Consider the following 13262-nt stretch of genomic DNA (forward strand, 5'->3'; position numbering starts at 1 on the left):
GCTCAGGGGAGATCCAGAGTCAGCCAATTGGCTGAAGACACTGAACCTGGAAGATGTCAGTGGTAACGAGTATGCACAAGAAATTTCAATAGATTTTAGTTTTGTTTTAAAGTAGATATAACTTTAAAAACAAAAGTCTTATATAATCTTTAACATGGTAATTACAGTATAAATGTTTCATTTGTTTTTTCTTTCATTATTACCTAGAAATTTCTCTTTGAAGGTCCTGTTCAATGGCTTTTTATTATGGAGTGAAAAGTTTTGTATTGTGTTATTTTGACAGCCTATCTCATGTACTTTTAATTCACAAAAGTAGACAAACCCACCATCATTAAGAAGTCATGTTTGGGTAATATTCCTGCAGAAGCTCTACAGCTCTGGTAAGCACATACCGGTAGAATAAAGAGGTGCTCAGTGGTGCATTCCATTAGAAAGCTACTGAGCTACTCTGAGCTACTCAACGGAATCTTCCTAGTCAGACATGAAAGAGAACTGGTTAAGGGCTCTGCACTGCTAGTTCTGCATGAACAAATATCAAAGATATGGAAATAGAAAAACAGCTGGAAAATCTCCTCGGGGGAAACAAGGCCTATATTCATAAATAGATGTGACATATTAGTGGAATAGAATCCACAGATTAGAGATAATTATAATGCTGCTCTCCAAAGCTTGGTGTTTCAGATGACAATTATCCACAAATTAATACTTTATGCTATTTTAATCTGCAGTCATCCGTCAAAGGACATATCGATTATACAAATAAAAGGTGTAAAATGGAGATACTGCATGATGTGCAATTATCTTGTGCGTAGTGCAAGTAAGGGGAAACACAATGTACAATGTACATACTAACATTATCATCTAAATACAATACAAACAAACAAATGACTTGGTTAATTGGATTCCAGCTAGCTTGTGATATTTATTAATAAAGGCACTTTGATTTGCCTAATGTATGTAGAGTTACATAGTTAGTCTGCTGGTAATGCTTGTAAATGTTTATAGCCAGTAATATCCTTTGCCATTAGCATTGGATTCAGCTCTTTTTTGAAACAATCTACTGCGATGGCTAGAACCATTTTGTGAAAAATGAAAGTCCCAGACGGTCCTGGCCTAGTAGTTGGCTAGTAACAAAGTCGCACACTGTAGGGTCAATCACTTCCTGAACCAACAATAAATATTTTAACCAGTGGTGCTAAAAAAATCTAAAATGTTCCACTTCACTATAAATAGTCCAAATAAGACATCCAAAATGATTTAATTAAATATGAATGATACACTAACCCTATAATGATAAGGTCTGATCCACTATAAACATTTCAAATTGTGCTTCAAAAATTAATTAATTAAACATGAATGATGTACAGCCATATGGTGATAAGGTCCAGTCCTTCTAACTAATAAATATACTTGCACTATTTATTAAATGGAAATGGAACAATTAAATCTACAACAGAATCCCCATGTGAGTAAAGCCAACGTGTATCTTCCCATCAAAATATACCCTGCTGCCAAGAAGTTCTTTAAGTTTCTGCTTGCCCAATCAAGCTTGTTTATTTCTAGCTAAATCGCCAAATAAATGGCAAATCCAACTTCAACCATAAGCTTTTCTTTATTTATCCATCTTGTAAAGGATCCAGATAAATAAGGTATGATATAAAAATGTATCCAGCCCATAAATACCATATAAATATCAGATAGCCACAAATCCACATGCAACACTCCTAAAGAACTCCAATGATAGATCACGTGATTACGTGGTCACGCCTAAACTCTGCCCAAGCTCCGCCTTATGTGTTTCATCTAAAGAGACATCATTGGAGGTGCCACCTCTGATAACCTCTAAACTACATATTAATAATAAATATGTAAAAATATAAGAATCCCAACATTATCCTTGGGGTACAGCATGCAGAGTATGAATCTGCAATCAGTACTTTCTGAATATGCTTAACAAACCAGTTCTCTGTCTGTTCACAGATGGAATTCTCTACGCCTATTGTCATTACTATGTATAATAACTGTCAGTGGGGTACTGTGCCAAATCTTGCAAAGTCCAAGTATATATCTATAACTATCTTTATAGTTGATCTTGATAGTTAACATTGGTTGATCTATATATCAACTCATGTCTTCTATGTGGTTATTTATCAGACTCTTAATCTTCACAACTTTTAGTTGTAAAATGTAAAGGTAAATGTACAGGTCTGTAGTTAAGCGGTACAGACTTTGATACCAAAATGTTTACTAGTTAGCACTGACTGCATTATACAATTTGAATTGGTGCCAGAAATAGATTTAATTGCATGCTATAGGCTGCATGAAGTAAAACAATAGAATGGCATGCTTGCAAGCCTCAAAGAGAGAATGAATCCTTATATAAATAATAGTATACAAGGCTGTGTGTTTATACATGTAGAGATGGAATAGAACACCATTTTATTAATACCCATTCACCTTATTCAACTAAAAACACCATTTTACCTAAACCACCATAATTAAGGCTGAAGTATCATTTAGCCGATTTAGGCAGGAAAGTAAGACTACGTACACACGTGCAATAATTGTCGTTGGAAAAGATCTTTCACGACAAAAGACTTAATTATACGTATGGTGCTGTTCTTCTCTATGGAGAGGGGAGAGGGAGAATGACGAAGTGGCACCCCACTGCACTCTCTTCCCTTCACTTTAATTAAGATTGTTCCTCATTCATAGATCCGCCAGGATGGATCCATGAATGGCGAATGACGAGTGCTATACACACATCAGCAGGACTGCAGAAAGGGTCAGCCCCATCATTGTACACAGCAGGCGCTGAATAGTATTTAAAAGCTGCTACTGAGGTTTGGGATGTAAAGAGGAGGAATCCGATTTTAAGGTTGTAAAATAGAATGTGTACTATATGAAATTGTATAAAGGGGGTAACGCAGGATGTAGAAGAGTTTACAATCACAAACACATTGGAGCTTTACACATGGTAGAGGATCCAGTACATGTTGAGGGTCCATGGTTGCTTTCCTGCCTAGGGCCCTTAGCATTATCCAAATCTGGCTTTGGGCACCATGTAACAAGTACCTCCAGGTATGTGCATGTCTGGTCAGTTTTCATTTAAAATGCCAGAAATATTTTAAATCCCAGGGAACACTCGTATTCAAATATAGACCCTGCTCTTCTGGCTGACAACCAGGTCCTTCCCCTATCATGTCTTAAAATGTCACTATTGGCTCATCACTGTAATGTAAAAACCCACTAGCCAACAGCCAAAATAGATGTGCTTTGATGGCACTAGGCCAGGAAAGGGTTGGCACTTGCAAGTACTTTTAATTTTCCTTTAAGCTTAAGTTTTTCTAGATGTTTTATTCATCTTATATTATGGCTACTTCTTCAAATAAAAATCTACTAAACATTAATTAACCTTGGCTGAGGCATAGGAAGATGTCTATATAAAAAACTCCTCAAACCATCAACATATTTGTGCAGTGTTTTCATAGAAATAAGCTTAGTAATCAACAAATTGGTTTACATAATTTAAAATCAGCATTAAATAAGACCGTTTTGCCCTGAACTGGTAAGGTGGTCCCAAACACTGTTTATTTGGACCAAATAAAACCTTAGTAAATGAAAGAAAGAAGAGAGGCTGAGGCTAACTTTTACATACAAAAACAATTACCAGTCTATTTATTCCTGTATATACTGTACAAATATATAAATAAAAAACACCAACCCGAATATAATTGACAATATTGTTCTAAAAACTAGCACAGCTGCCTAACAAACTATTGGTGCCATTATGTAGAGTTTGTGTATGCTTGATAGTTTCATGTAACAGTCTGTATTCCACTTATATAGAAACAGAACCTTGACGTACATGTCAAAGAAGAGTGCATAGGCTGTTTGAAATGTACCATTCACATATCTTCCATAAATAAATGATGCCATACAGTGCAGTTACTGGAAGGAGATTTTCTTGACATGTTGCTTTATTTGGTTTTAATTGACAGAGATGAATTTAGTAGAGCTTTGGTTAACTGGCTCAAAACATCATTATTCTCTCATCAGCATCTGTCATGTAGTGTGTGCTTCAAGGGTGGTCTGACTCTCTATCAGCAGATAGCACATTATCCAATTTTCTTCTTATTTCTAATATTTACAGCAGATTACATCTGTCAGCAAATAACCATTTGATTCTTTCTTTGTCAAAGTATGTAATAAGTAATAATCACCTAGGTCAGTGTCAAGACTAAATAATGAATGAGCCTTTCACCCAAGGTCACTGACATGTGACACAGGGTTGGAGCTGTGCAGTCAGCCCTATAAAATGTTAACAGCCCAGCAGCGTTCCTACATTACACTCTCCATTCAAAGCAATGGAAAGCAATAACTTCATAATTATTTCCAGCAATCACAAGGGAGACCGATGATTACTGCCAGTCCCATAAGAGACTAATTGTTTCATTTATCCTATGAATCTTATTCTATTTCTGTAAATGGCTTTGTGTCCCTCATCTCATGTATTAACAGATATTACATGTTTTTTGCTTTGTTTTTAAAATTTAAAAGCAACAAAGTTTTAACGGTTTCCACTAATTTTAATAGGAGTAGAGAAAATAGAAGTGTTTTCAGCTGTCACTATGATGTTTAGATCAGTGGTCCCAAAACTATGGCCCTTTTATCCTGCTCACGGCATTGTTCCTACTGATACCATGGTAGGGGCAGAATTTCCCCCGCTAATACCAGTGGAGCACAACACCTCCTCCTGCTGTTATCAATAATTGGACACTATTCCTCTCTCATTGGGTCATTATTTCTCCCACTGAAATCTGGAGTTTATTTTTTTATTCCCAGTGACCACTAAACCTGCAGCATTACCTGAACCCCAAAATTTTAAGTATATTTTCTTTGTTGCATCCTCTAGAATCTTTGTTGCATTCACTAAGAACATTTGTTACTACAAAAACTATGCACCTGTTACTGTATTCTCAATGCCCAGAGTGTCACCTGTACTCTATGAAATAGCCAGCCCTAAATTTATGCAGATTTTTTAACTGTTGCAGAACCAGTGACTGAAATTAGGAGGAAATTAGGAGGAAGGTTTTTACAGTAGAAGACCAAGCAAGATCTCAGAGGTGATTAACTTTCACATTCACTCCATTTCACTTTCACGCCATTTCAAACTTGCAGCTGAACACTTGTACTCAGTTATGCTCCCATTCAAAATAATAGGAATGGTTGGGAACCACTTGCGCATACCTTTGCATGCGGATGTGGCCATTTATGGTGTAGTTCCTGAAAGCATCACGTTGCATATTAACTTGTCGCACCTCAACTGCACTCAACTGCATGACAAAGTGGTTGTCAAACTCTGCAGTTGACAGCATAGTATTTGGCAGCTGGGGGTGGCAAATAGCTGTGCTTTCCAACCGTAAGTCCGTAAAGATTGTAAGGGTCTATTATTAAAGAAGAATGGCTGTAGACTCCATCATTGGAGCCTGTCATATGACTGTAACAATGTCTGGTCTCACCTCCAATTATTAAGCTCTTTGCGACATTGAAAACATTCTGCAGGGCTTACTACCCCCCCCCCCCCCCATGGCAGCTTCAGAATGGTGCAGAGCAGCTTGTTTGTAAAGAACATTATTTACCTTTAAATTATTTTTGTGTGGCACATTAATGCCTCTGTGTTATAAATTAGTTCTTCCAAAAGTTTTTTACATTAAAAGAACCTGTGATAGCACAGTATTTTTATAAATATTTCTAAATAAATTATATTTTTATTTAGACTTTTATACTTGGTGACATAATTCTTTTTTTAAGGTAATTGGTTCCTAAGAATAGAATTACCCATGCTTACAGGTGTATAGCCTATTAGTATTTTCAGACAGGAGTTTTAATATTAAATGCTCCCAGCTGAAATCTGCTATAGCAGTGGAATTGTACAACCATCAGCATGTAGTCTTAGCAAATAGAAGTGTAAATGGCGCCACCCAGCGGTTAACAACTAAAAATGATGGGAGAAGAAATAGGATTTAGTATGAATTTTATTGAGACAAAAATTACCGGTATGTTTTATCCTTTTACTCCCGAACAACTGAATTTTTCAACTTTAAAAGTCATATATTATCAGGTGGTGACTAGGTAGGAAATGTACTATTATAGATGATCCTGATTTACTAAAGCTCTCCAAGACTTGAGAAAAGACTATTGTGGGTGAACTTGGGCAACTCAACAAGCCTGGAATGGATTACTAAAAATCATTTGCTATTACAGGTAGACAGCGGGTTACATACGAGTTATGGACTGTAGGTTTGTTCTTAAGTAGAATTTGTATGTAAGTTGGAACAGGTACATTATTTTAATAAATGCAATTAGGACAGATGTTTGTCCCAACATATTATTAGGCAGCATGGTGTCAGTTACTGTATAAAATCCTCACTGTGCGTTAACCCCCCTAGTGTTCTAATTCTGTCCGTATTTCCACGCAAAAAACGTTAAGCATTTTTTTGCATTGAAACTTAATTTAGGCCTAAAATTTTAGTCAGAACTCACTGAAATATGTCCAATATTTAATAAATTTAATAATAAACTTTAAAAAAAAAATCTGAAAAAAAAAAAATTTGAATCGTAATTTAACTGCACAGTAGCATGTATTATATATATATATATATATATATATATATATAAATATATTATAAGATTTCTTTGTGTTGGTCTCAATATAGCTATTTTGTATTGAATCCAATACAAAATTATTTGAATTTCCCGCCGCTACCACTGCCTGCACCGATGCCCCCGGGAAACCCCGAAGATGGTCTTTGCAGTTGCCGGCTGGAGATCAGAGGAAGAAGACGTGTCCGGAGGAGTTGCAGGGACCAGCAGGACGCCGGGGGACGCCAACGGAACAAGGTAAGTGCTTTTTTAAATGTTTTTAGCGACCCCGAGTGTGACCCTGGATTACCACTTTTTGCATGGTAAATCCACCCAGAGTCACACTTGGGAATACTGCTAGGGGGGTTAATCACAAACAAAGCAAAAAAAAACTTTATGAAGCCTTTATGCACAAAAAACAAAAAAACAGCAGAATTTGCCTTGGTCATTAACCTCCCTAGCGGTATTCCCGAGTGTGACTCGGGGTGGAAAAAATTGCAAAAAGCGGTAATCCCGAGTCACACTCGGGGTACCTTTGAGGGTCCCTCTTACCTTATCCCCGCGCTCCAGCGGCGATCTCACGATCCCGCTGTGATGGCGGGGCGCTTCTCCGTCGGGGGGCGTGGCTGGGCGGGAAATTTAAAAGCAGATTATGGAGTAATCTGCTTTTAAATACTGCCCGGGTCCCCACCACCCCGATGCACGCATCTGCAGTTAGATGCGATGCACCATGCAGGATTTCTGCTAATATAATAAATAAATATAATAATTATACCCGGGAGTTAATCCTAAGAATTACAGGCCCACAATATAAACAAAAATTTCTACGCAAAAAAAATAGGATCACTTTTTGCATCAAAAAATGACAGAATTAGAACGCTAGGGGGGTTAAAGTTACAAGAGGCTGCAGAAAGAGATCATCCCCTAAAATCCCCCACAACTTCAGCTGTGTTTAGCAAATGATTTCCTCTGCAAGTCATGCAAACTGCCCCTCCCCCTCTCAAGCCTTTATTCCTCTGCACAAAGCGAGCAGGGAAGACCAGTTTGTATCTAGGAGTCGTCTGTATTTCGGGTGTCCTTAACCTGGGGACTACCTGTTATTGGCACATATTTTCAATCCTGGACCAGATTCATTCTAGGTTTGCTGGATCACCCATGCTCTCCCAAAATAGTTTATCTTCTCCAGTCAGGGTCAGTGGGAAAACAGACTATGTGGTTAGGTACCTAAATGTTTATGGTCACTTAGAAAACCCAGACATGTGCACAGGAGACCAGATTTGTTTTCTTTTACTAAATTGAAAGCAGATGAAGGATTCCTAGACAGAAATACAATTATTATTATTTTTTATAATTAGCACACAGCTTGAAGTACAGTGTGAAGAAGGCAATGGGCGAGTACATTTGTTTTGTATCACACAGCTGCCTGCTTACAATTTATAATTCTCTTTTATCATGAAAGGCTTGGAATAGGTCTGGAGTGACTGGGCCCTGAAACTTTGCTCCCATTACTGAGATTCCTGTACAGAAATAATAAATCTGTCATTGCCTCTCCAGGAACAGATGATAATAAATTCATTAATAATTATCATTCTGCTGAGCACACAATATAATGGAATCAGAGCAGGAAGATTCCCTGCAATGCAGCAAGAATCCCATCCAGCGGCCATGAGCCCAGTGGGGTGACATTTCTACATTGGCTTCATAGTGTCTCAATTCACCTTGATATGAACATTTATTCACCTATGGAAATTATTTCACCAGTCAGCCTCATGATAATAAAGGCTGCAGGTGATAGCTGACATTGAGTGTTACTATGAAGTAACCCCTGACAACACTCCTATCTCTGTGTCATTAGGCGGGGCAGAGCGGAACATTCATATATCTGTATTCCTCCCTGCCATTTTTTTCTGTCCTTCAGCGCGGGCTACAGAAAAATGGCGCCCAGTTCCCGCATGACGTACGCCTGTCTGACGTCGTATGAACGTAGTCGCCAGGTGATGACGTATGAGAAGCGGCTCTGCAGCTGGCGCGTTTGTTTCTTTTACTGTGCGTTGCCTGAGACGGACTGCTGCGGAGCTGTACTATGGCGTCAGCTTTAGAAAATTATATCAACCGTATCCTGACCGGAGTATTGGGTGCTGGGATGGGGAGTGATGTTCTGTGTCCGGGGTTAGGCTTTTAATTTGAAGTATTTGTGGCTGCGTGCGTGATGAGCTGTGCACACAGCAGCCGGTCCGTAACATTGTGCAGAGCATGGTCCTCTTCCTGTGTAGTTTGTGCTGGGATTATGTGGTGAGAGGAGGATGCTGAACTCTGGCTTCAATGGTTTTATTCCTTTACCCAGGGCAGGCATGGGATCTGGTCACATCTGTAGCTAAATATTTTCTCTAGAAATCACTCTGACCTGAAGCTTGGTACCTGGGTCATGTGATCTCTGATAAGGGAGAGAGATTGGCCAATCTGATCACTTGTTCAGAAATCACATGACCAAATGCTTAGTTTTTTTTTTCAGGTTCCTGTACAATATCTAATGTAGGTGAGGTGCTTACTTAATATACAGGTAGTCCCGGGTTACATACGAGATAGGGACCGTAGGTTTGTTCTTAAAGCGTACCTGAACTCAAAAATTTCACTTTACATAAAAGGGGAGACAACCCTTTTATGTAAGGTAAAAGTTATGTTGTTTGTATTTTTTTTGCAGCACTGCCCCCTAATTCTTGATTGCCTGGGTAATTGAGAATGAATGGGAGCGCAAAGCCTCCCAGGACACCTACCTGACCTACAGAAGGCTCCTGGGTGCTTCTGCGCACATCTGAGCATCTCAGGCATGCGCAGAAGGAGCCTTTTCAAGAAAAGGAAAAAAATTGCCGAGCTCACACATGTACAGTGAGATCGGCAAGTTTTTTTTCTATCTACGTAACCCAAACTCGCGCCTGGGTCGGGTGACTTAGAAGGACCCGGAAGAAGAGAAGATGACGGAGCGCTGGCACGAAGACGGATGCCAGGACGAGATGGAGGACACCTCCGGACCAATCTAATGTGTTGCGCGATTGAAGGGAAGTGGAATTTTTTTTGTTTTGGGTACTTTTGAGTTTTGTTCCTCTTTAAGTTGAATTATTATGTAAGTTGGAAAAGGTACATTAATAAATAAATGTACATTTTAATAAATGTAATTAGATATTTGTCTCAACATAATATTAAGCAGCGTGGTGTAAAAATATGTATAAAAAATACTAAAAAAAACTGTATAAAATCCTCACTGTGAGTTATTCACAAACAAAGCAAAAAAAAAAAAAAAAAAAACTTTATGGAGCCTAGACATTCATTATCTTCTGGAGCAAGCTGTGCTTTGATATGCAAAAAGAAACAACTGCCGAGTTTGTCTTGGTCATTAAAGAGTTACCAGAGGCTGCAGATCTCACCCCCCTATGATCACCCACAACCTCAGCTGTGTTTAGTAAAAGATCTCCATATCTAGGTGGCATTGGTATGTTCAATGTCCTTAACGCGGGGACTACCTGTAGTGTGTTTGCAGGGGGCTGGCTCATTTATTGTCATTTACCGATAAACTTGTCTTCTAATTATCATGGCCAGACAACACTCTCTTTGATACGCCTATTCTAGAAGGCAGGCTCTTAACAAATCGCTGCACTGTATAAGACAAATAATCAGTCAATTAAAATCAACATCATTTTTAAGTTCTTTTTATAGTGGAGTTATTGATTTTAAGTATTTTGTTGATCTTTGCTAGACTCCTAACTGTGCCAAACTATATGAAGGCTGTACAGACATCTTTTCATCTTGGCATCCATAGTAAATAGAATACCAGAAATAAGACATGTTCCACCACCAAAGGAGATTCATGTTACTAACACCTAATATGGATCAACTTTATAAAATTTGCTGAGTGGTAATCAATACAGGGCTGTGACAAATTTTTATTTTATCATGAAATTGACACATCTATTAATTTTATAGCTGTGTGCTTTTTTCACTATATCACCATTATTTGTGACCATTGTTTATCTGATGTTTGCTTATTTAAATATGTTGGAGTGTCAACATTTCCATGAGTTGTTCCTACTTTATCTCATATTTACAAAAACCTGGCCAGATGATAAACACAGATCCCTAGCTGTGCATGTTTTATAATACATTTTCTTTTGAATGAAATGTTTTGTTGAAAATCCATTTACATCCTTAACAGACATTTTTCAGGAACGGTTGCTGTTATTACAGCTGATGGGAGGATGATTGTGGTAAGACTTTCTGTAAAGCCGCTCTCCACAAACCTGTGGGATAATCGGTGGGGAAGTGTTGGGCCACTGAGATTGTTTTTAGGGCTTGCTCACATCCCTGTATCTTCAACGCACACATTTTGAGTAAGCTTTGGGATTACATTGGGGTCTAACCTAATCATAAAATACAAACTTGAAGTATAGTAAATGTTGCCATTTCTTTTTTTGAACATCTTGCACTTACCCCTTTTATGAATAGAACAGGCCTTGGAAAAACTCCCATCTAAAATCCTTTTTGTAAAACAGGAAACGGTCAATGGGGGATATTGAATGGTAATGGTAATTCTAGGGTAATTTCCATTATCTTCTCATTGCTAAAATTATTAAATGTATCAAGACAGCCTTAATGGTTCCAGATTTGAAGATATGGTAGACACCGTTTGGGTTTGGTTAATTAGATTCATTAGACTGCATTGGAAAAGATAGACCAGGAAACTTTGAATGGATTTATTAAAAAATAACAAACTGATGAGAAATGTTTTCTATCCTGGACTAGATCTATTCCAGGTTTGCTAGATCACCCAGGTTGTCCGATCTTAGTCTGTTTTCTTCTCCAATCTTTGAGAGCTTTAAATTATTAAGGGCCAGAGCATTTGCACCACAGTAATCCCATTTCCTTATTGTAGAATAATATTAATAATAAACAGTATTTATATGGCGCCATCATATTACACAGCACTGTACATGAAATAGGTGTTGCAATTGACCGACAGATACAGACAGTGACACAGGAGGAGGATAGGACCCTGCTCAGAAGAGCTTACAATCTAAGGCTGCGTACACACGTGCAATGTTTGTACAGCTTGTGTACCACGCTCGTCGTCCGAACAACCATCCTGGCAGATCCACGGACGACAATCATAATGAAAGTGAAGGAGAGATTGCTGCGGGGCGCTGCTCCATCCTTCTCCCCCTTCCCTCTCCATAGAGCAGAACGGTGCTGTATGTACAGCGCTCATTCATGCATCGTGCAATCATTTGTCGTTGGAAAGGATTGTGAAAGATCCTTTGCAACTACAATTATTGCACGTGTGTACGCAGCCTAGAGATTATGAGAGAGGAGTAAGTAATACTTGCCTAATAACCCTCTAAGATTTTACCTCAAGTGTAAGTCAACCATACCAAATGTTTGCTTCCAGACACGGTTCTGATGTATTCACACAGAAACACATGCATCCCTCCACACAGTGAGTAGGAAGTTATCATTGCGTGTATCTGACTGCACTTCTGTAAGTGACGTGTCATCGTGCTGGCTCCAGACATTCACTGTTCTACTCGTTTACTTAAAAAGTTGTACAGCACATTCTCCTCTTCCTCTAGTGTGTGGTGAGAGGAATATGGTGGCTGCAGATGCTAAATGCAGTCCCTAACCCTGGCAAGCTGCACTACAGTACAAGTCCTGCTCGGGTCAGTATTTCACAAGCTGGAGCCTCAACCCTTTAAATCCAAGTTCCTTTCTTCATCAAATCCATATGCATCCAGTGAAATGATATGAATATTCAAGGCAATCTGTACTGAGAACTATGTAGGTGGACATTTCTAAGGGCTTCTTTTAAAAGAAATTGCCTGTCAGGCTGGTCTAGTGCCCTTAGTTCTTTTCATTCACTAACTTGGAACAAGAACACAGTAAAAAGATTTCACTTGCTACATTATTCTTTTGTGTGATTCATACTAATGACAGTTGTCAGAAATAGTAGCCTATGTATTTATTTGTGGATTGATGGAGATATTTCACTTTTTTTCCCAAGGGAACACTCAAGGGTTTTGATCAGACAATTAACCTAATTTTGGACGAGAGCCATGAGCGAGTATTCAGCTCTTCACAAGGAGTGGAGCAAGTTGTATTGGGACTATACATTGTACGAGGAGACAATGTGTATGTATTATTTACTGTTTATTACTATATAGTTTATACTATTTGAATCTTGAAACAAATTCTGTTGTTGTCTTTTATACTTACTCTGTTTTTATCTCTCTACAGAGCGGTCATTGGAGAAATAGATGAAGAGACAGACTCTGCACTGGACTTGGGGAACATCAGAGCAGAACCTTTAAACTCTGTTGTAAATTGACTCTTGTGTGTATATACATCAGCTGTACATGATTTTATTCACTATGTTTTCTTACAAGCTAATGCGTTTGGATAAAAATGACATGTAATATTGTTAACGTGTCTAGTTTATTGTGTATAATAAAAGGTTTGTACATTTTTATTTACTAAAAGACTGTTTCTTCATGTTACTATTGGCTGCAATTAAGCCATTTGTATTATAATCTAGTAAATGCACCAGAATTTGAAGATGATGTTCTTGCACAAGC

At 38.2% G+C, this 13262-nt stretch overlaps 1 protein-coding gene across 1 annotated transcript; it reads left to right on the forward strand.

The window, feature by feature from the left end:
* Nucleotides 1-8633: 8633 nt before the first annotated feature.
* Nucleotides 8634-13166, forward strand: LSM8 (LSM8 homolog, U6 small nuclear RNA associated). The gene is made up of 4 exons (XM_072401564.1): nucleotides 8634-8759; nucleotides 10864-10904; nucleotides 12692-12819; nucleotides 12925-13166. The coding sequence occupies exons 1-4, from the start codon at nucleotides 8729-8731 to the stop codon at nucleotides 13013-13015; spliced, it is 291 nt and encodes a 96-aa protein (XP_072257665.1). The 5' UTR covers nucleotides 8634-8728; the 3' UTR covers nucleotides 13016-13166.
* Nucleotides 13167-13262: the final 96 nt, after the last annotated feature.

Source organism: Pyxicephalus adspersus, chromosome 2 (assembly GCF_032062135.1).
Source record: "Pyxicephalus adspersus chromosome 2, UCB_Pads_2.0, whole genome shotgun sequence".
Classification (NCBI taxonomy): domain Eukaryota; kingdom Metazoa; phylum Chordata; class Amphibia; order Anura; family Pyxicephalidae; genus Pyxicephalus; species Pyxicephalus adspersus.